This window comes from Esox lucius, chromosome 16, assembly GCF_011004845.1.
Source record: "Esox lucius isolate fEsoLuc1 chromosome 16, fEsoLuc1.pri, whole genome shotgun sequence".
Lineage (NCBI taxonomy): Eukaryota > Metazoa > Chordata > Actinopteri > Esociformes > Esocidae > Esox > Esox lucius.
The window spans coordinates 22,785,388-22,813,335 of NC_047584.1; the positions used below are offsets into that span (position 1 = coordinate 22,785,388).

Consider the following 27,948-nt stretch of genomic DNA (forward strand, 5'->3'; position numbering starts at 1 on the left):
ATGAATATATATATGTTCAAAGGATATAGAGAACTACATATAGAATAACAGGACCGATAGTTACATTAAAACCTGTCAGAAGATTCAGCCTCATAAACCAGTCTAATTACATTGCAACAAGGAGACAACACAGAAGCTGAGAAAAATCATTTCTGTCCAGCCTTCACTGAGCAGGCCTGTGTGCCTCGACTGTTGGGTAAACATGAAGCTCAATATATTTCATAAGGCAATAAATCGCAATCTCCCAGGATACAATAATGACCGCCTTGCCATACATCGCTCCAAATTAAGGGTGTGTTGCTCTGCTTTGGAGCTAATAATGAAATTAATAGGGTTCCACATGCCTCCCTTAAGAAATCTCTGACGTGTTTTAAACTGTTCATGAAATGAACTGAGCTCCGTGACCCATGGTGCTGTTCACCAGAGTTTCCCCCATGGTCCAGTACCGCTTCAATTTTGTTTTTGTATACTGTGCTTATTGGGTCTTTGCTGGTATCTTCTCATTTCAAAAGGGTTTTGAAAATTGTTTTATTAAAATGACTGCCATATATGCAGCATATTCTATGGACCTATTGTTTAAGTTTTGTTTGATATCTCAATTATTTTAGCTTGTTTTCACTTTGATATCTCAATTTCATCTCTGAAAGTCTAATAAAGAGGAATATTTCTTTCAAAATACTAATTTATTCAATCCATCTAGAGAGGTCTCAGAGAGAGGAAGGAAGGAAGATCTGGATGAAGAGGCTGTTCGCTTCCTAAACTTGGTTATCAATAATTAACATTGCACCAGCCTGGTCCCTCTGGGGGCTTACATTGCACTTCTGGGTGGTGGTGTCATGATACCCAGAGAGAGAGAGAGAGTGAGAGTAGAGACTAAGACTGTCCGGTGGCTATAATCAGAGAGACAGCACTCCACTAAACAGAGGCTAAATAGCATGCTGTTGATCCGTCTGAGCTGAGGTCTGGGCCGGGAGGCAAGACAGCGACTGGCTGGGGGGAAGGGGCACTGACTGTGCTGCTGAGTAGTGGACTGGACACTAGAGGACTGTGTGAGGCGGTGGAGTGTGTCTCTCTCTCTCTCTCTCTCTCTCCCCTTCGGGACAGGGGGCAGGCGGAGAGGCAGGCTGTGTTGGGCGGTCCAGGAAAGCTACCCCTGTGCTCAAGGTAGGGAGGAGGAACAGAAGAGGCTGCCGTAGCTGCTGCTTCCAACGCAGTCCCCCCTGTCTTCCTCTCCTGCGTTCTCCCCTTGTCCTGTTGTCTTCACCACTCAAAACAATGGAGTCCAGCATGGAAACCAACAGCCCCAAGAAGATCCAGTTTGCCGTACCTGTCTTTCAGAGTGAGCTGGACCCCCAGGCATCGGAGCATGTGAGTTAAACCGTTCACTCCTACATAATGACGACACGGTGATAATGTACGCTGTTATCATGGTGACATGGTAATGGGATGGTGGGGGTTTAGTGGGTTCGCTGAAGGAGGTGGGGGTTTAAAAGCGCTAGCTCCTCTTGAGACTGACTGGGAAAAATAAGCTTTACTTTGATCTTGTAGCAAATCTGTTTCATGTAATGGACATTGGGAAACTTGGACTAAGATTACTGTTTACCCGTATCAGTTCTTCATAATCTTATTTGCCTAGATGTTATTTTAACATCTCAGTGCCTTGAATGGATTTTTAACAGGAAAAATATGTCCAGTGCAAAGCAATTTCATTTGCAACCTTATTTGTCATTATGGTGGTTTTAGAATGACAGTATTGTTCAAAACCTTCGGCTAGCATTTTTCACTCCGTACCCAGTCCTCTCCCTCGCTTAGGTCATTGATTGTGTTGACGCTAAACTCTAGTCTACCACTTTGTAAACCCACTGGGTGACTGCCCCTTGCTCTCTCTCTCCAACTGTCCTCGACCCCACATTGTAACACCACCCTGCCCTGCACTTGCCTGACGAGTCAAATACCTGTCGTCTGCTGAACTCCGGTTCTCTGCGATTCAGTCTGAAACATCTCTTGCAGTTGTTCAGCTGGTATGCAAATGGGGAGTTAATTTTTTTAAACACGTCACCATGATTTCATAAAATCGGACAAATCCGAATGTCAAAGCAAATGACCCGCTTTGCACATGTAGCTTTACACATGTGTGTTTTGGCTCTGAACCAAGTTATTACTTTCTGGGACCTATTAGACAGGATCCATCACATTCTAGGACTGATGAGGTGAAATTATGGATTGATTAATTGCTAAAGGGGTTTTGACACAGAAAAGAAACTTGAGTTAAGCCTAGCATTTGACCGAGAAACAAAACAAAAAGCAAAATCCTGTCCTGCTCTGTCTCTCTGTTTTTTCTTATCCCATCCCGTTTCAACAGTGTCCTTCTACCTGTCCATTCTGTCCCTGATAGATCCGAAAGAGGAGACCAACACCAGCCACCCATGTCATCTATCTTCCGCCAGACCTAACTGCAGCAGGTAAGACTCAGTGGAAAGAAATTTAATTTTAATTATTCCCTGAAATTTGATGTATGGCCTGAATGTTAAATCAATTCACCAAGCTTTACTCCCCAGACTCTAATGAAAGTCATGTGTCTTAGTGTGACAACTGTTTATTTTTATGATGAATAAAATTAGTATTCTAGATTGAAGGCTCATTTGATTTGGATTATTTTGGTCTGTTTATGTATTCCACCTTACTCATTATTCAAAATGAGAATGATCTATAACATTTGGCTTGTTTTCATTGTGTAAATCTTTTGAGATGAAGAAATCTAAATATAAGTTATGGAAAATGACGGCATTAGAAGTGGATGTAGAGCTCATGACATTTCTTGTGGGCTACACAAAGAGGTGTATTAAACTATAAGATGTTTAGAGGAGAAGCATGGAAGGAGGATGATATCAGCCTTAGCGAATGGAAGTTCTTTGTGCAAAAAACAAGTGTGCACAATGTTGTGTCTGGCATGATGAAACCGTGACAGTGGCCTCTAACCTTGAGTGGGAGATGTAGAACATTGTGTTTGTGATGAGGATAGAGTTGCGATGTGATATCAGCACAAATACTTTCCCTGTATCGTCAGCATTTGGAGACGACAGCCCAACAGCCCAGACATTAGCTAATTTTCAGTATTCCACCTTTCTTTATTCAAGAGGTCCCCTTGAATTCAGGACAAACTCTTTTACAAAGGACACCTGGTCAGTTGCACAGAATGCAGAACACTAGAATCCTGTAATTAAACACATGGAAATATTTATATAGCTAAACCAAGATGGCACACAAGCTGTGGTTTCCATTGGAAGGCTGGTGAGCAGAGCCAAGCACAAGTTAGCCAAATCCTGTTGGGCAATACTGGTGTGTTCTAGCGAGTTTCTGTCAGGAAAGATTTACTCTGTTAAGGGGGTGTGGAACGTTGGGGCAGTTTGGAGTTTGTGCAACATTTATTGAAACTTTGGAATGGGTGAAGTCAAAACAAAGTGTTCCACTCCGTTCCTAACATATTCTACTTTTCGGAACAATTTTTTTTACTGATATCAGTGGTTTCATCAATGAGAAAATTGGCAGAGGGTCAGTCCAGCTCCATCGAGCGCCATAGGTTCCACTATCTTCCTACTGTGATTTCTTTACCTGGGGGGAGTGGAAATGAAGAGTGGAAGCTTCAGATTTTGGCATCCATCTGACTGTGTCCATTATGTGACACTTTTGTGTACAATTTCTACTTCAAAGTTGATAGATACAGGTGATGTATCCTAATGTTATAATTCTGTTGTTGCAGGAATGTTCCTACATGGCAGGAAAATATTTCAACGCCAGAGAATATTTCAATATAATAATAAAAATGTTCCATTGCTGTAGAATTATTTCCCTGCAGTGGAAACCTTGCTCAAATTCATCCTTCCATTAGATGACAGTATTCTGTCATCTGGCACAAACAATATAAAAGGAGCTTCCATGAGGCAGTGTGTGCTTGTTTCTGTGTGTTTTTGTGTGTCTGTGTGTTGGTTTTTCTGAACATACATATTACATGTGACAACCAACTCCCCATAAAGATTGTAAAACCTGACCAATCAGTCCCCACAAGTTGTTTTGGCTGGTCACTATTTGCAGCTTAGGGTTTACATTTTGGGTTAGGGTCAGGGTTATAATTGGGGTACTTAAAAGTTTCGCTACCACGGGTGAGGTTTAGGGTTAGGCATTAGAGCTAGGTTAAGTTTAGGCAAAAGTTAGATTATTGAGGTTAGGGTTAAGGAGTAGGGTTAGAGGATAGGGAACATGGAGAACAGGTTTACTGGTCCCACAAGAATAGAAAACCAAACGTTTGTGTTTGTGTTTGAATGTGTGTCTGGGTTGAACAACAAATTTGATTGATAATTGGTGTGTACACGATGACTCCAAACCCGTACTACTGAATCAGTAGAATGTACACCCTGTTTAGTTCTTATTGTACTGAGGAAGGAATTGGTAATCAATTTAGGATGTGTCGGTTATAAAGGGAAAACCAGCTGAGACCGACGTCTCATTAACAGTGGTGCCCTGTATTACAACAACAAAAAATAAAAACACGAATAAGAAACCATTTTAAAACCGATAAAAAACACATTTAAGAAAAGCAAATACAATTCACTGTAAAATGTACAGTCAGACGCATTTTAAAATGTGCTATTAAAACAATATCCTAAAGTCATCCTGTGAAACTTTCAATGTACACTCACCTAAAGGATTATTAGGAACACCTGTTCAATTTCTCATTAATGCAATTATCTAATCAACCAATCACATGGAAGTTGCTTCAATGCATTTAGGGGTGTGGTCCTGGTCAAGACAATCTCCTGAACTGAATGTCAGAATGGGAAAGAAAGGTGATTTAAGCAATTTTAAGCATGGCATTGTTGTTGGTGCCAGACGGGCCGGTCCTGAGTATTTCACAATCTGCTCAGTTACTGGGATTTTCACGCACAACCATTTCTAGGGTTTACAAAGAATGGTGTGAAAAGGCCCATGTGGGCAACGACAGTGACACCTGGAGGGGCGTGATTGGGAGGAACTGCCTCCCTGATCTGAACCCAAGCGGTGTTCAGTTATTGGACTTCTGTGCTAGTCACAGTTTGGCCATAACGAACACCATGTTCAAGCATAAGGGTGTCCATCAGTGCACGTTGCACCAGGACACCCTAGGACGTAGGTCGATGATCGACTTTGTTGTCGTTTCATCTGACCTGCGGCTGTATGTCTTGGACACTCGGGTGAAGAGAGGGGCAGAGCTGCCAACTGATCACCACCTGGTGGTGAGTTGGATCCGATGGCGGGGGCAGAAGCTGGACAGACTCGGCAGACCCAAGCGTACTGTAAGGGTCTGCTGGGAACGTCTGGCCGAGTCTCCTGTCAGAGAGATCTTTAACTCCCACCTCCGGCAGAGCTTCGACTGGATCCCGAGTGAGGCTGGAGATATTGAGTCCGAGTGGACCATGTTCTCCACCTCTATTGTCGAAGCAGCCGCTCTGAGCTGTGGCCATAAGGTCTCCGGTGCCTTTCGAGGCGGCAATCCACGAACCCGGTGGAGGACACCGGAAGTAAGGGATGCCGTCAAGCTGTAGAAGGAGTCCTATCAGGCCTGGTTGGCTTGTGGGACTCCTGAGTCAGCTGACGGGTACCGGCAGGCTAAGCGGACTTCAGCCCGGGTGGTTGTGGAGGCAAAAACTCGGGCCTGGGAGGAGTTTGGTGAGGCCATGGAGAAGGACTATTGGCTGGCCTCGAAGAGATTCTGACAAACCGTCCGGTGCTTCAGGAGAGGGAAACAGTGCCCTACCAACACTGTTTACAGTGGAGGTGGGCAGCTGTTGACCTCAACTGGGGATTTCGTCGGGCGGTGGAAGGAGTACTTCAAGGATCTCCTCAATCCCGCCGTCACGTCTTCCATTGAGGTAGCAGAGGATGAGGGCTCAGAGGTGGACTCGTCCATCACCCGGTGGCAAGGCCCTGGGGGTGGATGAGATCCGCCCTGAGTACCTCAAGTCTCTGGATGTTGTGGGGCTGTCTTGGTTGACATGCCTGTGCAACATTGCGTGGTGGTCGGGGACAGTGCCTCTGGGATGGCAGACCGGGGTGGTGGTCCCTCTTTTTAAGAAGGGGGACAGGAGGGTGTGTTCCAACTATAAGGGGATCACACTTCTCAGCCTCCCCGGGAAAGTCTATGCCAGGGTACTGGAGAGGAGAATACGGCCGATAGTAGAACCTCGGATTCAGGAGGAACAGTGTGGAACACTGGACAAGCTCTATACCCTCTACAGGGCGATGGAGGGTTCATGGTTTTGTTTGCCCAACCAATCTACATGTGTTTTGTGGATTTGGAGAAGGCATTCGACTGTGTCCCTCGCGGCATCTGTGGAGGGTGCTTCGGGAGTATGGGGTCCTGGGTCCTTTGCTAAGGGCGTCAGGTCCCTGTACGACCGAAGCAGGAGCTTGGTCCGCATTGCCGGCAGTAAGTCAGACTTGTTCCCAGTGCATGTTGGACTCCGGCAGGGCTGCCCTTTGTCGCTGGTTCTGTTTGTAATTTTTATGGACAGAATTTCTAGGCGCAGCCAGGGGCCGGATGGTGTCAGGTTTGGGGACCACACGATTTCGTCTCTGCTCTTTGCGGATGATGTTGTCGTGTTGGCCCCTTCAAACCAGGACCTTCAGCATGCACTGGGACGGTTTGCGGCCAAGTGTGAAGCAGTGGGGATGAGAATCAGTACCTCCAAATCCGAGGCCATGGTCCTCAATCAGAAAAGGGTGGCTTGCCCACTTCAAGTTGGTGGAGAGTGCCTGCCTCAAGTGGAGGAGTTTAAGTATCTAGGGGTCTTGTTCACGAGTGAGGGAAGGATGGAACGGGAGATTGACAGACGGAGCGGTGCAGCTTCTGCACTAATGCGGTCGATGTATCTGTCTGTCGTGGTGAAGAAAGAGCTGAGCCACAAGGTGAAGCTCTCAATTTACCGGTCAATCTACGTTCCTACTCTCACCTATGGTCATGAGCTTTGGGTCATGACCGAAAGGACAAGATCCTGGATACAGGCGGCCGAAATGAGCTTTCTCCGCAGGGTAGCTGGGCGATCCCTTGGAGATAGGGTGAGAAGCTCGGTCACCCGGGAGGAGCTCAGAGTAGAGCCGCTGCTCCTCCACATCAAGAGGGGTCAGCTGAGGTGGCTTTTGGCATCTGTTTCAGATGCCCCCGGAAGCCTTCCTGGGAAGGTGTTCCGGGCCCGTCCCACCGGGAGGAGACTCCGGGGAAGACCTAGGACACGCTGGAGGGACTGTGTCTCCCGGCTGGCCTGGGAACGCCTTGGTGTCCCCCCGGAAGAGCTGGAGGAAGTGTCTAGGGAGAGGGATGTCTGGGCATCTCTGCTTAGACGGTTGCCCCCGCGACCGAACCCGGATAAGCGGAAGATGATGATGATGATGGTGTGAAAAGGGAAAAACATCCAGTATGCGGCAGTCCTGTGGGTGAAAATGCCTTGTTGATGCTAGAGGTCAGAAGAGAATGGGCCGACTGATTCAAGCTGATAGAAGAGCAACTTTGACTGAAATAACCACTTGTTACAACCGAGGTATGCAGCAAAGCATTTGTGAAGCCACAACACGCACAACCTTGAGGCGGATAGGCTACAACAGCAGAAGACCCCACCGGGTACGACTCATCTCCACTACAAATAGAAAAAAGATGCTACAATTTGCACAAGCTCACCAAAATTGGACAGTTGAAGACTGGAAGAATGTTGCCTGGTCTGATGAGTCTTGATTTCTATTGAGACATTCAGATGGTAGAGTCAGAATTTGGCGTAAACAGAATGAGAACATGGATCCATCATGCAGGCTGGTGGTGGTGGTGTAATGGTGTGGGGGATGTTTTCTTGGCACACTTTAGGCCCCTTAGTGCCAATTGGGCATCGTTTAAATGCCACGGCCTACCTGAGCATTGTTTCTGACCATGTCCATCCCTTTATGACCACCATGTACCCATCCTCTGAAGGCTACTTCCAGCAGGATAATGCACCATGTCACAAAGCTCGAATCATTTCAAATTGGTTTCTTGAACATGACAATGTTTCACTGTACTGAAATGGCCCCCACAGTCACCAGATCTCAACCCAATGGTGGAACGGGAGCTTCGTGCCCTGGATGTGCATCCCACAAATCTCCATCAACTGCAAGATGCTATCCTATCAATATGGGCAAACATTTCTAAAGAATGCTTTCAGCACCTTGTTGAATCAATGCCACATAGAATTAAGGCAGTTCTGAAGGTGAAAGGGGGTCAAACACAGTATTAGTATGGTGTTCCTAATAATCCTTTAGGTGAGTGTATAGGGGGCACAGAAGGTAAACAATGTTGTACCTATCTTAGACTGTGCCTGGGGCACCTCGAGAACTATCCAATCTTGTGATCACTTTTGATAAGAGCTGTTTTCCAATACAATATTAAGATAATATGGAAGTTTCTGCAGGATTGATTTATTAACCAACCAAATAAAAAGTGTCCTGCCCTTGTGGAAGACAAGGAATCCCAACCCACAGCAGTATACAAAAGACAGTGGTGTATATAAAACTTGCCCCAGCCTGCAGTCCAACCTTTTTAAAACCGAAGCTGAGGCATGCATGTATAGTATTTCATGGCCTGAAAAATGTTGTCGAGATGACAAACATGCTTTATTTCTATTGAAGAACCCAATTCTGATCTTACATTTTTTTTTTACCAACTCAGCAATATGGGTTTAAATGTCCATTTTTATATTATCTAACTGTGGAATCTGAGCATTAATAATTACAATGTGAATGTATGTTTCATTGGAAGTGAATGTGTCTTGATAATGAGAACAACAGAAACCTCTCTGTTTAGATACTCCCTGTAGGTTGCGCTCTGGTAACAACCAGGAATGTTTACATTGACCATTTGGCTTGGGGGTTACTGTCTTGGAAACCTGACCTACCTGCTAGGTAGACACACCCTTCAATGTATATATCAGCTTGTAACCAACATTACAGTGAGAATAGATTGAGTGAGAAGAGATTGAGGTTGTGTAAGGAAGACCAGGTCCTTAACCTCATGAACAAGACTATCTAAATAATTGAATTACTCTCTCCCTTGACAACCGGGTATGCGATAATTATTTCAACCACTATACCAAATGGCTGATTTCTAACATAACCAAATACCTAGATATTTGTCTGAAGTAATACATTTTAAAACCGAATTGTCTGGTGTGGTCATTTTCGAAGTATCCGCCCATTTATTTCCGGACCTAGCGAACACAATATACTTGGTTTTATTTGCATTTAAAACCAAACGAAGCTCTATAAGGGAGTTTTGTAAAGCTTTGAAATCTGACTACAGGTGCAAAAATGCTTGTGCAAGAGAATTGTCTAGGAAATAGTGTCATTTGTGCTGTTGTTGTCTCAGTAACAATCCACCTAAACTCAGATCTACTGGGTGGCAATTGAACTGTGACAGAAGCCCGCCCAGGGTCCAGGAGCCAGCTTAGAGACAATCAATTGTCAGAATGGAATCGTTGTGTGTGTGTGTGTGTGTTGGGTGATCCCAGACCCAGTTTGCCTTTCTTTTCTCTATCTTGGCAGGGTAAAAGTCATTTCTCTTCAATGACAGGTCTGTATTCATGGCAGATTTACTGTACCCTCTGTGCCCCTTCTTCTATCCCTCCTTCCATCTCTCCTTTCCTCCATCTCTCCTTTCATCCATCGATCCATTCCTCTGTCTTCATGGGCATGTGAGTTCTCAAGGCTAGTTGTCTCTGCAAGCCTTTTTTATCTAGTTGATAAGGAAGGTGTGCTTTGTGAGGTTCAAGCACTCCATTCCCCATAGAGATCCCATTGGGAGTTACTGGAGTGTGATGTGGATAGGATCCAATACAGTACATTATTTTGTCTGTAGCTTGTCTGCTTGGCTCTGTGTGTGGGCTGTATACTGTAGGTGTTCTGCATGGACCCTATTCATTCACAGCTATTGTATTAGCTACAAGCAGCCCTTTGTTTTTCTATATGTCATCTGAGCTGGAGTGAGGCCACTTCACAAGCTTTATATGGGAACTTACTGTAGTGTTGTGTTTAATATCCCTTGATAATGTGTCCTGAAACAATGTTATCCTGGACAATCAAATGTGTCAACATTTTTCCAGCTGACATGATGTAACGGATCTCATTTAAAACGCGCCCTAAAAGGGATAATATGTCTAAACTATGGACCTGGAAAGAGAGAAGAAAATACTCTTTTACAGCAGATTTTTTCTGCTGTTGGCTCTTTGGGTTGTTTTGGCCAGTAACACTGACCAGTAATACTGTATGACTGGTGTCTTGATGGAACTTGGTCACTTAATGTAGGCATCATACACGTTCATGTTATACAAATGATATACAATGCAATAGCAGCCTCGCATGATCGCAGGGATCTGAGGTGCTCTTTACCCTTCCCACGACACGAGAAACCATGACATCATCCGCCCACACCGACGGCTTGGTGGTCCGTGACACACTGACTCCATTCAACGATTGTTGTGTGATGACGCTTTCTGTGGCATTTGCTAGTTCAACTTGACACAGTTGATCATTACATTCCACTCAACTTGAACTTGTTTGTTTTGGGAACCGATCCCTGCATGCAATTTCGATGGAAGAACTCTACTGCAACAAAGGGGATTTAATAGGAATGTCTTGAAGTGGTACCCAAGGTTTCGGTTCCCTGTTTGTTCATTGCGTGAACCAAATCTTATCACAAGCATACCCTCTTCAGGTCTTAAATTACTGCTAAATGTATTGAGTCCTATAGTACAAAATGAACAAAATGATGAAACAGTCCTACAGTACAAGAACATGAACCACTATTACAGTACATGTAATAAGTAAATGTAAATGTATCTGTCATGTTGTGTTGTTGGTCAACACCACAGGCTTCCTGTTGTTCCTAAACAACTACTTGGTCATGTTAATGGGCTCCACATGCTAGCCACACAATGAACAGGTTGTAATCAAGCGGTCTCAAACAGTGCTCCAGTGTAACGATTGGTGCTTGGGTGCATACATAGAGAAAGGTGTTGTAGGATAGGATTGGTTCGGTAGAGTAAATCAGTTAAGCCAATGTCTGAAGCACTGGGAAATTTCGCACAACATCCTCATTGACTGATAAAGTTTTATACATTGCTTCAACAGGCCATCCACGCATTTAGACAGGGATTTCTGGCAACAAGCTTAACATACAGGAGATGGAGTGGAGATCCTGAAATTCTTTTGAGGCCGTCTTGTGTCAGTCATTTAATATGTTGGCCACGATTTGTGAAGAGGATTATGCACAGTTCTGTCTCTCTACCACTCAGCATCGCAGTGACACCAAGGGGAGTGCTTTCACCTCTGCTATTCTCACTGCACACCAACAACAGCGATGTGTCCAGGTATCATGGAGGTCAAACGGCTGGTGTCTTGCTGCAGTCAAAATAGCCTGGACATTAGACAAAACCGTATTGGATGGCTGTGATCTTCGGGCCCTCAGGCGGGCACTGTATTAATAAAAACAGACGCGATTCTGTAGTGGAAATCACTGCATGGCCTCAGGAACGCTTCAGAACATCATTGTCTATGAACACAGTACGTTGCTGCATCCAGAAATTCAAGTTAAAACTCTACCAAGAAAAGAAGAAACCAGATATAAACAAGATCCAGAAACACTACTGCCTTCTCTGGGCTCCAGCTCATTTAAGATGGACTGAGGCAAAGTGGAAAACTGTCCTGTGGTCTGACAAATCAAAATGTGAAATTATTTTTGGGAATCATGGATGCCACGTCTTCCGGGCTGTGGGGGTGCATGAGTGCATATGGCATAGGTGACTTGCACATCTGTGAAGGCACCGTTAATGCTGAACAATAGATACAGATTTTGGAGCAACATATGCTGCTATCTAGTCGACACCTTTTTTAGGGAAGGCCTTGCTTATTTCTACAAGAAAACATTTGACGCATTATGAAATGAAAAATATGTCAAAGGAGACCCCAAACTGTTGAGCAGCTGAAATCAGATATCAAGCAAGAATGGGAATACATATAACTTTCAAAATAACAGCAACGGGTCTCCTCAGTTCCCAAACGTTTACAGAGTATTGTTAAAACAAGAGGTGATGCAACACAGTTGTAAACATGCCCCTGAACCAAATTATTTTAAATGTGTTGCTGGCATCAAATTCAAAACGGGCGCGTATTTTTCCCAAAACAATATTTCTCAGTTTAAATATTTGACATGTTGACTTTGTACGATTTTTTATTAAATATAAGGATACATGATTTGCCCATCACTGCATTCTGTTTTATTAGCATTTTCGCAGGGCTCCAAAGTTTTTGGAAATTGGGTTGTACACTTACAAAATTATAAACGCATATCGTATAAACTCATTCTTTTACATCACAAACACCTGGCATTTTAACAGGGGTGTGTAGACTTTTTATTTCCACCGTATGTAAATATATGTCAACTTTGTGGATGTACTGTTTTCTGTCCCTCTACTGTATGTTATCTGCCCCTAGCAGCCCCACTACCAGTAATGTTCTTAGTAGATGTGCTAGCAAAGAAATGTGGGACTGATTCAGGGATGGTTGTTTAGTGATGAAACTCTGAATGATATGAATGTGTCGATATACCTTTCTTTCACGCAGATGACAGGCAGACTACCAGCCGTCACGGAGGGGTATGTTGAACTCTGTTTTACCTGATGTGTTTTTAAGCAGAAACTATTTTTACATTTTATTTTAAATTATGTTGACTGTTCAGAGGGCCAACATGGATCTACTCAGGCTTTCATGAAGCTAGACCCCTTCAGTTACCTTTACGTTACCGTTTTTATTCATCATTTATCATTGAATATGTAATATGATGGGTATTTTAATCTTGAAATGTAACACACAGACACACAAAGCGATATCATCTTTCTTAAAATGAAGTGGATAATAACAATCTGAGTGTATGTGACAGCGAGAGAATCTAATTTAATTGATCTTCAGCTAACAACTCAGTTATTTCATTAAGGATGATAAATAAGTTGGGACTTAACCTGACTTGCAGCATGTTCGTTCTTGACAAGTTCGACTTGTCATAGAAATGTACATGGCGGAAAAAGTTAAAGACACTTCAATTCCGAGTTGACCAAAGTTACCTCTGTAACTCCTCAAACATCACTTATAGGATAGCTCTCTGGTTTACCAGTCTATGGCTCTGTGAGGAGACGTCTTTTTAATGCCGTTGTCATTGATTAACTTAGATGGCCCGGCTCCTGAAATGGTGTCAGGGAAATGAGATCTCTGCAGCAAGGCTTTCTCATGCTGCTCTGCCCCTCCCCCTCCATCTGCCCAAAACAGACCCAGAGTGCAGAGTTGGCTCCTGCTCAGAGAAAACACAGTGTCTTCACCTCCCCGACCATGAAAGGTACTGGTCCTCTCTTAACACAAACAGTTATCGCTCTGCTATCATAGTCAAAACAAAAGTCCCATTTTCCCCCTTTCATACTAAAGTGTAGGAAACACTGGTTGTGTTGTGCGTGGTGTTTCTAAACATACAGTTGGAGCCTGCTAAAGCCTGTGACCATGATTGTTGAATAATTGCGGTAGTCTATTTCCTGGTAATGCCGTAGTCACTATAAATCCAGTTTAGATATTGATAAATAGAATTTTCTGACAGGTCTCACACATGGATATTCAGACCCTGTAAGCCATCCAATAGCGATCTTTTAAATGAATCATCATTGGTCAGGCTGTGCATTCTTGCTAAAATCTTATACAAACAGAAATATTGCAGTCAGTTTTTGTTTTCCTTACTAATTTGGTTTGTTAATTAGGGATTAGATAAGAATATATGCAACATAGCCAAATGCTTTAACAATGAGGCCAATCATGATATCCAATGGCCAAAACAAAAACCTTTAGGCTTAACAGCTTTAAATTCAGCTGAATGCTGAATACGTTCCAGCTGAGAGCACACCAGAAAAGCAATTTCCATTGTAACAGATGGTTAAATAAAGTTTTAGTATTATATAATTTTATCTCCTGTACGAATTGAAAAGAAACAGAAAATCCTTATTATATCAAACTCCAAGTTTCTGTCTGAATCAAAATACAATAACATGGAGTCCAGCATTGTTTGCAGAATAGAGTGATGCAGTTCAGTGCATGACTAATTTAATTGACTATTTTCTTGGTGGTCCAATATATATTGCAATTGAGTTTTACATCAAAGACTGGTACATTGTTTGTTGCCTCCAGCCATTTGGGATGATGGCCTTTCCGTTTCAGTGACTCACATATACTTACAGAAAAATGGAAGGACCAGAAATAGTGGACTGATGGCTTTTCACAGTGTAACTGTGTTATACTGCTTTGACTGACAGTAGTGATGTGAAATGTATTCAGCTATAGATTTCTTTGGCTGTGATATTTGCATATGGATTTTGTGGCTGCGGCAAGTGTCCAGTAGAGGAACTGTTGTTATTTTGGCTTGCTAAATATCTGAACAGTTTGTTCAATTTGTATTTATGTAAGAAAACATGCATTATAGTATAGATAATCACGTTACCATCTGTGAAATATTTTCCGATATGTTATATGAAGTGCGGGAGAAGTATATTTGTTCTGAATTAAACATAATGTTTTTGAAGAGAAGGCCTGTATGTGGCTAATTGTTTATTTGCATATAAGCCTACTATGATTGGCTATTGCTCAATGGTGTGTAGAGTCCAGTCCTGGACAAAACTGATATGCTTTAACATTTTTAATTTACTGCTTTGTCTATATTTGTCCTAAACCCACTTTCTTTTGTTTTGCTATATAATGACCATATGTTCAATTGTATATGACAACATTTAGACAAGATTTAATGTTGCTAAAACTTCTCTCAGTTCCACGGTCAAGTTATGAATTATAACAGCACTGAATGTGTCCCTGCACTGGGTCCGCAGACTGCTGTCAAGGCCACCGCGAAGACAGAGAGAACCGTCTGCATTCCCAGACGGACAACCTGGCCCTAGCAGAGCAGCTGTCAGGGGCCCTGCCACAACTGACAGAAACACTGGCCCCAGCAGAGCAGCTGTCAGGGGCCCTACCACAACCGACAGACACACCGAGACGCAAAGACACCCCGTACCAGCACCTACCTCCTTTTACCCCAGGTAGGCTCTTCACACCGTCCATCTCTGGCACAAGCATCTATCACTGCCCCATTAGTTTGGGGCCGTTGACACTTCCGACAGTAGCCGGGTTGTTGGACCGTGTTGTTCTACTATGAAAACCCTCCGCCACATACTGCATGTGTAGATCACCACTGAGGGTTAGAAAGTGATGTTGAGAGGGTTCAAATTGTCCAGTTGTGCGAGTCACATAATGTGTGTCAGTGGGTTGGCGTTGACCGACAGGTTCAAAAGACTCCCCGTGTTATCTGTTAGAACAGACCGCGGGGGTTTCTATCGATCCTTCTGATGTGACCGCAGACACACCGTCTGCCCCATTACCCATGACCCTCTAGCACTCCGTCTGTCCAACTCCCAGGGGCCAAGCTGCTTAAGAGCAAATCAAAGGTATCCTTCCCTGAAGAGGAGGAGAAGGAGGCGGAGAAAGAGGAGGACGCCAAGAGGAACCCGAAGTGAGAGGTGAGAAGGGGACGGTCTGTTGGCCCATGTTTCTAATGGATTTCTAATGGAACACGTTAATGGGTGATGAACTCTTGGGAAAAGATTATGATTTAATGTATAAGGTTTCGTTTCTAGATTGGGATTCCATTTTTCCAGTCTTGCATTTTTTTTAAGTCAAAAAGGACATCTCAAAATGTACCGTTGTCTTTGATTATGTACATTTTAGATATTGTAATAGCAGAGTTTATGTGCTTCTTACCTGCAACTAGACTGACTGATATGTAGTTAAATACTGATTTTTCTTTTTTAATATTTCCTTCAAAAAGAAAATAACATGAAATCTACTTCTATTTTTGCTTCATCCCATCATGTTATCTCATTATGTAAAATACTTGCTGATAATTCACATAGATTGATTTGTGATATTTTTGTAGTATTTTCTACTGGTACTGGGTTTGTATACAGTGTACCACTGTGTATTACAAGTTACTGTACAAACAAGGAGTCCTACAATCAAATGTTTTCCTTACTGGTGTTTTGGAGAATCTGAATGCTATGTTCTGTAGGTCTGATGTGTTACAGGTGTTACCAAAAGTATCTAGGTTAATATTGAATAAAATGCTGGCTAAATCTATACATTTTTGTTGCCTAAAGCATTGTGGGCATTTAGTGGAGCAGAGAAAGAAACACTGCGGATCATATTAATTGCCAAACCCAACTGTCCGGTTTATTTTGGTCAGATATATTGTTGTCTCAGCTAACGAATAAAGGGAAGACTTCATAACACAAAATAAAATGTTTCCATATTTGAAGTCAGTGTATTTCTTGTATTGTATGGAGAAGGAGGATAGCAACATCACCCCCTAGTGGGTAATATTAGGCACTGCATAACCAATCATACTCATTGTGTCGGTAATTGTAGGCAAGGCACATTGGAGACCAATATTCTATCATCCAATAACGGAGAACAAAAGCAGTTAATATAAAGTACTGTAATTTTACTGTTCTTATGTGTGCACTCTTATACGGTGTGCCTTGTGCATCCAATGCATATCACCATTAAAACTTGAAAATGAACTTCTGTAACTAGAGAGTCATGAAGACAAAATGAAAATAGACACAAACTACTTGCGGTGGAAAGAGGAGCAAGAACACTCCCATGTTTAATAAATAACCTTACAATAATAGACTGAAAATAAAATCAGAACAAATTTACAATAAAAAAACAAACACATAATGCCTGCTGAATCAGGAAGTTGCAGCGTTGTTGGGTAGCTTAACAGAATCAAGTGCTCGGAAGAGGCTCCTCCCCTGCTTCAAGGACTGGCCCAGAGCCTTCTCCTGCAATCAACAACAGTTACCATGAGAACACAGCATCACACAGCTGTAACCTTGACAACCATCTACTCTGCAGTTGACTCTTGGACATTTGACATGTGACAGATGAACGATAATCTGATCATAGAGATGAGGACAACACCACATAGCTTTAGTCCACATGGACAGACAGCATTAAAACATGACAAGACTGGGTTTTGTAAGCTGCAACCTGCAATAAGACACCTCTGTGGATTGTGGTGTGAGGCTAATATACCACAGCTAACTGATGTATCTGCGTTCCATTGTGTTTAGAAACATCCCTTAGCTGTCGTATACTAATTGTATACCACACCTCCTGAGGCCTGGTTGCTTGGTACTGCTAGGTAACATTCCTACCGTTACACGGAAGGTGTTCAGCAGAGATGGGCACAGGTGATCTTGTCTCTTTAACATCAGACGGGGACTGGGGACTTTGAGGACGGATGTCTAGGTCTGAAATATCCTGGGAAGAGTTATTGGAGTTTGTGTTGTTAAACAGTTCATTGAAGGGCTCTGATTGGGGATCCTGGCTGTCTCTCTCTGGGCTGGAGTGAGTCAACGTAACCTCTGTGTTAATCTGGGACTCCTCTGGTTCAGGGTTCAGTTTAGCTCTCTCTTTACTTGCCAACTCTGAGGAGAAAATATAACACAAGCAAGTGGAATTAACATCTAAAGTCACTTGTAGTCTCCTGACTATGGAAGGAACACAGAATATTGAACGTAACTACTATGTTTAGGCGACAAAACTGAGTAGAAGAACAGAAAAGGAAGAAGCAACATCAAGAGGATCATACCATGTACAGAAAGCTCCTTCCATCGGTCTTTGTTGTGTTGGATAACCTCGGCTAGCGTGCGTCTCACTCGTTTCAGGTCGATGCCTGTCAGACTATAATCTGTTGTGACCCCCTGGTCTTCCCCCTGGCTAGAGCCTCGGACACTGTGTCTCTGGACTGACTCCACCACTGTCACCGACCCACTACCTGTCAAACTAAAGCAACAGACAAGATAGAAACAAACTCCTGTATTCTGCCAATTTTCTTTTGATGCCTTAGGTTCGAGTGACTCACATGTCAACTCCATAAGAGGGTATCCGTGAAAAGAAAATGACAGCCAAAACGGTTCCAGGGCTTGGTTGTTTATAATGTAGCAAGGCCACAGAGATAATGTTCAAAATAAAGATATTGTTAGGGTGTCAGTTTTCAGTACAGTGTAGAATTATTCGAACGTGCCTCACCTTGACCTGCGGACACCAGTGTCCTGTGACTTTAAGGTATCCTCTATGAGAGGAGTAATGATCTTCTCTGTTGTGTCCACCAACACAGAGAATGTGGGTTCCACTATGAAGTCAATGAACCCTGAGAGGGACAGAGAAAAGGAGCTGACCATTCTACAGTGAGTTATGTCACAGTAACGGTCATTTATGATTACGAAAAGTAAAGGTCCCCATGGTTTATGATACTGAGGCAGACATGAATCATTTGTGAATTGTCCACAAGATGTCACATTTGAGCTTTGTCCCGTCATATCACAGTGAGGCATTAACAGGGCATGATGCTAACCTATTTGAGACTGAGCAATCATTGTAGCTTTACGATCACAGAGAGGAGAGAATGGCAGCCCCAACTCAATCTCCTTATCACCCTGTCAAAAAAGAAACAGTATTGCCTTGGTTACCATTTCAGTGAAGGTGATTTCATGCCAGGGCAGCCTGATAATATTTTTGGTATCGCCGGGTTATTCTTCTGTGATGTTCGCAAAGAAACATAATTAGGAATCAGATTTTTTACTTTTTTATTTTGGTTCAAAATGTAACCTTAATGGAGGGCTGGGATTTGTCATTTACCTATGATGCCTATATCTATGCAGAAAACAATCAAAAAGATCCAGAGCACCCACTATGAAATATATAAACATACTACAGTGCTGAACCAATGGTCCCTTGTGTTTCTGTCAGTGACTGCAGGTTTGGTATTGTGTTGATACTTCACCTGTCTGAAGAACTCTTCCATCAGGGCTTGAGTCCATCGGTAGTGCAGTTTCCAGGCCTTGGCTGGGTGGCTGATGTCAGCTGCATGCAGCATCAGAGATAGGGCTTTAGCCTTGTCTACTCTGTAGATACAACAGTAGATTAACGCAGAATACAAACAAACTGGTACACCTAAATTGACAGACAGACACATGCACATACATACACACACACACACACACACACAGGGACATCATATAGGGATGCAGAGAACTGAGCTGTAACGCATGATCAGAGAGCTGGAACTAAACGCTAGGTGTCAGGTGTAAGGCTTCAGGGTTAGGGGTCATAGGTCAGTCCAGAAGGAAGCCCACTGACCCTTCAGGCTGCTGCAGTGAATTCCTCATGGTTTTGATCTGCTGGAAATGGCAGGACATATCTGTACTCATCACCATTTCAACCACCAGGGTCCGCAGCTCCCTGACAGACAGGCAAACAAACACACAGGCAGTTTAGAAATTAAGTACATACAGCCCCGTTCCCAAATCAGTTGGGACACTGTGTAAAATGTAAAGGAAACCAAAATGCAATGACGTACAAATAGAAAATAGTACAAAGACAATATCAAATGTTGAAAACAGACATTTTATTGTTTCTGGAAAAATACATGCCCACTTTGAATTTGATGCCAGCAACACGTTTGAAAAAAGTTGGGAGAGAGGGAACAAATGACTGGAAAAGTTGTGCAATGCTAAAAAAACTAAACCTGGTGGAATATCACACAACTAATTAGGTCAATTGGCAACAGGTCAGTAACATGATTGGTTATTAAAAGATCATTCTAGAGAGGATGGGTCTGTCAGAAGTGAGGATGGGGAGGGGTTCCCCACCCTGTGAAAGCCTGAGAGGACAAATAGTACAACAATTTAAAAGTAATGTTTCTCAACGTAAAAATGCAAAGGGTTTGGGGATCTCATCACCTACGGTACATAAAATCATTAAAAGATTCAGAGAATACGGTGAAATCTCTGTAAGCAAGGGACAAGGCCGAACGATCATTGGAACTCACCGCCAGTCATCTTTCGGCAGGTTGACTAGTATATTCATCTCATCATCTTGCATCAGTCTGTAGGCAGCGCTGACATGATGGTTCTCCAGAACTGACCGGTCGTTGTACAAGATGGCCACCTCTGACCTGGACAGATGAGAAGAAGGGATAAGGACGTTTCATAACAGCGATGGTAGCAATTTTGACGTCGTAACAATAATTCCATCACGATGCAGAACAGGAAAACGTTAGGAAACGGTTATTAATCGTGGCCCTGGAGTGAAACCAACTGGAGGTAGCTACATCGCTGCCTCCAGTGGGTTTGAATCTGGCCTGCTGCTCTTTCAGAAAAACTCTTCTGTACGTTCCCCACTCTCTCTGTCCAACAAAGCATGGAAACAGTGCCATAATATATATATATATATATATATATATATATATATATATACACACACACAGTGGGGAGAACTACAAAGCATGTAGAAGTATGTAATTTTTATCATATGTACTCTTCATCTGTGAGTGATGGAATCTAAAACAAAAATCCTGAAAATCACATTGTATGATTTTTAAGTAATTAATTTGCATTTTATTGCATGACATAAGTATTTGATACATCAGAAAAGCAGAACTTAATATTTGGTACAGAAACCTTTGTTTACAGAGATCATACGAACTTCTTCCATTTTCTCATAATTGCGCCAACAGTTGTTGCCTTCTCACCAAGCTGCTTGCCTATTGTCCTGTAGCCCACCCCAGCCTTGTGCATGTCTACAATTTTATCCCTGATGTCCTTCCACAGCTCTCTGGTCTTGGCCATTGTGGAGAGGTTGGAGTCTGTTTGATTGAGTGTGAACAAGTGTCTTTTATACAGGTAACGAGTTCAAACAGGTGTAGTTAATACAGGTAAAGAAAACAGGTCTGTGAGAGCCGGAATTCTTACTGGTTGGTAGGTGATCAAATACTTATGTCATGCAATAAAATACAAATTCATTATTTAAATGTGTATGTGTGTATATATATATATATATACAAATATACATGCATATACATACACACAAATAGAAAAGTAGTTGCATGTAAATTCAAAAATAAATTATACAGGATTTCATTGCAGCTCTTTTTCTGTCTTGAAAACAAACCATGTCTAAGACTCCAGTGGTTTTTTGGATCAATTTTTATTAGATTAGAGGGTCATGTTGAGTGAATTCAAGTTTTATGTTGTGTTGGTGGATGGAATTGAAAGGGATGAATGGAAATGTCAATATTTAATTATTGTCGACTCGTCACTCTACTGCAGCCTACGCTGAAGAAGAAGTGCCATTTATAGACGTTTTTGGTGACAAACACCTGGTCTGGATGTGGAAATTGTTGGTTGTCCCGGTGTGTTCAAAGTCGTGAATGGCTGCAGCAAACACCATTGCCAGGATTTCCAATTCGGTGAGCCAGTGCTGGAGAGAGAAAGAGATGGATCGAGAGAGAGAGACAGAGTGTAAAAGTAACCAAAAATGCAATCAGAACTACGCCTTTCATCTGTGCTCAGGACACATTTGATCACCTTCAATGAACCAACCAAATTATATGTTTACATGCACAAGGAAAATATCACCGGGTGAAAATACCCTACTGTCAGCATTGGGGTTCGGCTTCGGGTGAATTTGACCATTCCAGATTAGAGTTAGACTTTAAGGTAAAACAGAATTTGGAATTGGAATGTAAATTGTCTGTGCACTTGTTTCCCCAACATTTTAAGGACCAAAATACTCTAAAATATCTCGACATTACATGACAACATGAAACACGGTGACAAGTCAGGACTATTCCATATTTTTTGGGTATAGGGGTTAGTGAAACTATGGAACTGGAATGTTCTGGGTCCCCACGACAACCAACCTAAAACATCAAATGTGTGTCTCACCATAATGCCAGTGTGAAGCATCAGATAGTGTGCTGTCTGAGTGACGTCGGCAGCGTGGATCAGGTTATGGTAGGGGTTTTTGTGTTTGCTGTAGCCCACCTCTAAAGCCTCCACAAAGGCCACCAGAGACGACACTGGTATCTGGGGAAGCACATGAAGGTTAGGCCAAGGTAAAGGATGTGACAGATTACTGATTTTAATGAAACAGAAACGAAAGCCAGAGAGCTCAAGGTTTTGACCAGTTAAACAACAGGAAGGTAAATGGCTACGTGCTGGTCAGAGACAATCAGTTTTATTGCAGATGTAAATGAACACATTGCATACTGTACCTGGATGCTGGAGAGACAGAGGTGAAGTGTTAACATGCATACCACTACATCGTTCATAGTGCAGGAAATTAAATCCCCAATACTGTAACTTCCCTGCTTAAGATATCACCATTGATGGTAATGGGTAAAGAAACACTCTAAAAGTATAGAAACGTCCATATTACAGAATAGATAGTTAGGTTAGGGATATGTGTTAATCTCAAATGGTAAAAGGGTTAATTTGGGGGAAATGTGAAAGACAAAACACACAAACTAAAATACTAGTAGTTCTGGGCCTAAAAATAACTTAGATTTCTTAATGGATTCAACATGTTGCCCCTAGGGGCCATTATTTCACCTGCATTTAGATGTTTTTTCCACCTAAACAAATGTCTAATATTGGCATCAATCAGGCGGATGGCCTTCTCTTGCATTACTTTACATCTGCACATTGTTCATTGTCTGGATTGCCTCAGGGAGTTATCCCTTCTACAAGGTACCTGGAGACACATACTGTCGCTTGTGTGCGAGCTTAACTCCTATTGTTTGATCCGACTAAGGCCTGAGCAGGGACTAGAACACTGCAGTACCTAAATCCAAATACGAAAGTCATGCATCACATACTTCACATCCACAACGAAAGAGCTGAGCTCCTCCGGAAATTTTAGTATCCATTTAAAGCCAAGCTGTCACAATGAATTCTAGGAACAGCGCGACAGTAAGGCTGTGAAGGACAAAACACATATGTGACTATCTGCAGGTGATAAGGCTATTATGAGGTATTTATGGTTTCACGGGCTGATTCACTTGCTCTTGGTGATGTCAGGGTTATGTGGTGTTATGCTGCCCTTTTGACAGAAGAGGGTTCAGGTAAAGGGTACCTATAGATCACAGGATTAAATATAATCCTCCCATTCAGATGAAAGAACTGACCCAGTATGTGCCAGAGAACCTAGCAGACAGAGAGTTAAGGACAGGGTAGAACAGCATGAAGTGTCAACCAGCATAACGTCTTCCTATGAGGCCCACACCTACCAATGCAACACACACACAACCAAGAAACGACAATGTTTTGTGTCTATAGGCAGTTTAGGAGAGATAAAGAGGACCTGAGGAGAGACTAACCCTGAAGCGGTTGATCAGGTCATAGCGGGTGAGGAGTTCGTACACCAGGAACTTCAGTGCATGTTCACAGCTGGCCTTGTGTAGCGCAAACACATCAAAGGACCAGTTATCTACATCCTGTAAACAATAAAACGATGTCAGCGATAATGAAAGCACAGCAAGAAATAGATATCACATTGATTATCATCTCTATGTATGCCAGAATATGATGATGGTATGATGAAACATGACACAGCTGCTGAATCTTTTGCATCTTGTACCATAAAGTCTGTATTCTACAATGATGATATCCCCTTAATGTCTCTGAATGTATAATTGCTATCTCAAAGTGTATCTTAAAACTGATCTCATCTTTATACTAATTTAACCAGGCCGTTTCCAAAGACACAGATGAATCAAAACAATATGGTTTTGTATATTACCCAATAAGCTTGATTATTACCCCGGGATAACAGTGAGTCTGTGTCTGGGAAACCAGATCCTTGGCGAGCCAAAGACAGGCCAAAAACAATAAAACATTACAATAACGATGGTCACTGAGGAAATCTCAACCTAAATATACAGATTTATAAAAATAAGTACAGGATCTGAATTCAGTGTAATCCAATAATACATTTATTTGTTCTGTCTTTTATTGATTACAAATCTGAGAAAAAAAAGTCCTGATAGCTGCCCACCCCTGCTACATAGTATGGACAGGAATACTTATGTTATAGGAATATGACTGTTGGTTTCAGGCACCTTCAAAGCAGCAATGGCAGATGGAGGGTATGTCAGCCCAGCCATGTTAGAAGTCCGTCTGTACATCCTGAACAGAGATATACAGTCAGATGGTTAAATACAAGTGCAATGTGACCCAAGGAAATATATACATTACATTTCAACAACACAAAACATTACTGAAATCAGTCCAAACACTCTGAGACGTCTGTTAACTCATTCCAGTGACTCGGTTCCAACAGTCCAAACACTCTGAGACGTCTGTTAACTCATTCCAGTGACTCGGTTCCAACAGTCCAAACACTCGCAGATGTCTGTTAACTCATTCCAGTGACTCGGTTCCAACAGTCCAAACACTCACAGACGTCTGTTAACTCATTTCAGTGACTCAGTTCCAACAGTCCAAACACTCTGAGACGTCTGTTAACTCATTCCAATGACTCGGTTCCAACAGTCCAAACACTCACAGACGTCTGTTAACTCATTCCAGTGACTCGGTTCCAACAGTCCAAACACTCGCAGATGTCTGTTAATTCATTCCAGTGACTCGGTTCCAACAGTCCAAACACTCACAGATGTCTGTTAACTCATTCCAGTAACTCGGTTCCAACAGTCAAAACACTCACAGATGTCTGTTAACTCATTCCAGTGACTCGGTTCCAATAGAGCAACATTGACATTGACACCCTTGTTAAGCCTTTATTGGCTTAAAAAACAAACATACCTGGCAATTCATTTCCAGCACGGAGTAGTGACTCTCTATATGGCTCACATGTTTATCTATTCACTAATGAAAACCGCAGTAATAATCATGTGAGCAAGTTTGGTACATCCTATTATTTTCAATTAAAAGGGCTTTCTGTAGAGGTAATGAAATCAGACACTAATATAGCAACAGCACACTTTTTAACATAGCAGTACCACACTCTCTAACATAGCAATAGCCCCCTCTCTAACATACCAATATCCCACTGTGCATAACCATAGCATTTGCACATCCATTAATATTACAGGTTTTAACAAAGACCAATATTGTTTCTGTAAATTGCAAATGTAGCTGTGGTACATCTTTTGTAATATCAAGATCTTGTCTTGACACATTCTTAAAAACCTCAGAAAGCAGACGTGTAAATAAAAAAACGAAAAGAAAATATTTGAATTGTATACTTCCCATAATTCTATCAAAATGTTACAGTCACATAATACCATAATGCCTCAGTTTTCAGCAATTACCAGTAATAGGATTAACTGTAATTTAATTTTAAAAAGCTAAAATGCTTTCGAGCAGGCATTCTTCACAGGAAGGATAGTTGTGAGGGGGTGGGATGAGACAGGCTGTATTTGGTCTTTGGCAACAGCAGCAAAGAAAGGTGTGACATGTCAGCATCCCAGCCAAGTTCTCTCTGTTCTTTCAAATATCTTAGGTCATAAAAGAGTAGAGGGTTGTTTCCCAAATGGCACCATATTCTCAAGGGCTCTGGTCAAAAGAAGTTCACCATAAAATATGGCTTTTTGGACACATCCTACATCTAGTTAGAATAGAGAAGAACAATCGGCATGCTGGGATTTGACTCTTTTCTCCTCTTAGAATGTGGTTATTCATAGACCTGTTGGTTTTTCAAAGAATCTGGGCTTTTATCTTAACAGGAATTCAGGTACTGTGTCATACAAAATTCTTAACCCCAAAATGAAGAAATAGAAAGAAACCATCAATGCACATTAAGCATTAATCTATGAAGTTTGACTAATTTGAATAATAAGCCATAAATTCCAACTGTTTAACCGAGCATAACATATCTAATATCTACATTGTGGGTTTCATTTTGTAATGTTCAGCTTCAGGAGATAAAGACAGAGGAATGTTTCCAACAGGTGTGTAAGGCACAATGTGTTGCCATGGGAATGGAGCTGAGACATGGCTGCAGCCCTTGAGGAGACAGATACCCTTTTCAGACATATGGACTCTGGCGCCTCTCAAGCACTTCGGTTACGGCATAGTTGTATATCTGTAATGGCACACTTTTCAAACGGCGACACAAAAGCTTCCCTAGAAATGCTGTAAAGTCTGTAATACTGTGCCTGAAGAACAACTAACAGGCACCACCAGGAAACCAAAACTGTCAATCAAATATCCTGGAAGCGCATTAATGCAGCCTACATGTCCACTGCCTGGGTGCCAACCACTCTCTCCTAAAAAAGTACATTACGGTTTATTTATAAAATGCAAAAATAAAATGCCTCTTGCTCCATATTAACAAATAAAAACATGTTGCACATCAATATGCAGCATTTATAGTCGCCAGGGAGCAAAACTGGACTTTCTATAACAGAATTATCTTGTCTGAAAGAGGACAAACACTTCTGGGTCACCTTTTTATTAGAAAAATTATCAGTTGCCATTATCAACACGTTACAATAGCGGCATTGTATACCTAAAAAAGGTAAGAGACATTGGCTGGTTACTTTTTGCTTCTGAGAACAACACTAACTGAAGCAACTGAGGGAAACACATCATGTTTGTGCCTACTTACAGGAAGCAGGTTTCTTTAATAAAACTGTTCTATAAAGGGCAGTTACAGTCTGCTTTCAGTTTAAAAGCAACATTCATTGAGCAATAGGAACATCTAATACATCTGTTGATGGATTGAGTGTTCTTGTTTTTTCTACTCACGTGTCTCTGCATTGTGTGTGTGTGTGTTGGAGGTGGGCTGGGGGTGGTGTTACCTCTCGACAAAGATCCCCGCCTGCACAGCGTGGACAATGCTCCTGAACCGGGGCTTCTCCTCTGGACGTCTCCGGACCACGCCCATCTTCCTGGTGAAGGTGGAGGCCAACCAATCGCGCACCTCCGTGGGGACTGAGTCTGCCTGAATATCACTGAGTTCATCCTCAGTGTCCAGAAGACGCCTGGTAGGGGAACAACAAGGAGCAGAGTCATACTCCAGGTCACTTGGAACTTGCGTTACCCAAATCTAATAGGATTTGTATCTGCACTGTTATTCACCTGTTAGCTCCCTGTAACACACCTGTTAAAGTGACCAATTTCCTGACTACTGTAGGTTATTTACCCTGCAAATGTATGCAAAATGTCACTCACACTAGGCATCATGAGCATTTGAAGCTAATTCCAAAATGACCTTTACAGAAGTAAATGTATTGTGCTTGCTATAGTAGTACTGAGTATTAGTAGAGGGTGGTGGTAGTGGTAATGGCAGTAGTAGGATGTAATTATTTGACCGTTGTTTGTAGCTGAAACAGACTATACAGTGAAGCAAACAGTGAATCAAAATGTTGCCTTTGAACTCTATAGAGCACAATTCAAGTCAATGGTCATTGAAATGCTTTGAGATTCATGCAAATATGTTGTTTTTAACAGTTCTGGCCTTACAGGTGCCAGTGAAAGCATGAGCAAAGTATGAGCATTTTTTAAACCTATTAGTGTAATTAATTTTTTCTTTTGGTTAAATGAGTTGTCAGGCCAAGTTTATTGGATTGTAAATGCCTGTTTACATATCATAGCCTGCAACCTCCTAAGCCCTGTCGTCCCAGCATGATCCCCACTAAATGTCATTTTAATAAATGAAGAGTTGTAATGAAGTGTTATCTGACAGTGTCTTTTTTTCACAGCAGTTTTTTTTTTATCCCTTCTTCTCACAGTGAATCATCTTGCTTTCACACAGTAACGCTGAGCAATTTACTGAGAAAAATAGCTGTGGTGATTTATGTAGAAAAAAACTGGAAAACAGATCTTCATGAGAAAGAGAATGTTGACCAAGGAAATAAGGGGACCATTTCTTCATGATGTGACATAGAATATATAATGTATATAATATATATAGAATGTTAATATTAGGTGAGATGCTGACGTTCTG

The 27,948-nt window shown here is 42.1% G+C and overlaps 2 protein-coding genes across 5 annotated transcripts in view; one reads left to right on the forward strand and one right to left on the reverse strand.

The window, feature by feature from the left end:
- The first annotated feature begins 1,034 nt into the window (after positions 1–1,034).
- On the forward strand, positions 1,035–16,444 carry ppp1r1c (protein phosphatase 1, regulatory (inhibitor) subunit 1C). Of its 2 annotated transcripts, XM_010880098.5 has the most exons (6): positions 1,037–1,368; positions 2,396–2,462; positions 12,673–12,704; positions 13,372–13,438; positions 14,964–15,173; positions 15,550–16,444. In XM_010880098.5, exons 1-6 carry the CDS (start codon positions 1,276–1,278, stop codon positions 15,645–15,647), a joined length of 567 nt encoding a protein of 188 aa, XP_010878400.1. In that variant the 5' UTR covers positions 1,037–1,275; the 3' UTR covers positions 15,648–16,444. The 2 variants fall into 2 exon arrangements, with proteins under 2 accessions (XP_010878401.1, XP_010878400.1); XM_010880099.5 differs by lacking the exons at positions 12,673–12,704; positions 13,372–13,438 and having other exon boundaries at positions 1,035–1,368.
- A 316-nt stretch (positions 16,445–16,760) lies between these two features.
- pde1a (phosphodiesterase 1A, calmodulin-dependent) overlaps positions 16,761–27,948 on the reverse strand; it is a 63,415-nt gene continuing 52,227 nt past the window's right edge. For all 3 annotated transcript variants that reach the window (XM_020054530.3, XM_034297635.1, XM_010880097.4), the window contains 13 exons: positions 26,801–26,983; positions 24,098–24,164; positions 23,357–23,473; positions 21,924–22,064; positions 21,356–21,456; positions 20,027–20,152; positions 19,336–19,437; positions 18,980–19,100; positions 18,551–18,632; positions 18,226–18,346; positions 17,786–17,979; positions 17,349–17,621; positions 16,761–16,973 (listed from right to left, as the gene is read on the reverse strand). In XM_020054530.3, the coding sequence (XP_019910089.2) occupies positions 16,918–16,973; positions 17,349–17,621; positions 17,786–17,979; positions 18,226–18,346; positions 18,551–18,632; positions 18,980–19,100; positions 19,336–19,437; positions 20,027–20,152; positions 21,356–21,456; positions 21,924–22,064; positions 23,357–23,473; positions 24,098–24,164; positions 26,801–26,983 (1,684 nt within the window). In that variant the 3' untranslated portion in view covers positions 16,761–16,917. The remainder of the gene's footprint in view (positions 16,974–17,348; positions 17,622–17,785; positions 17,980–18,225; positions 18,347–18,550; positions 18,633–18,979; positions 19,101–19,335; positions 19,438–20,026; positions 20,153–21,355; positions 21,457–21,923; positions 22,065–23,356; positions 23,474–24,097; positions 24,165–26,800; positions 26,984–27,948) is intronic.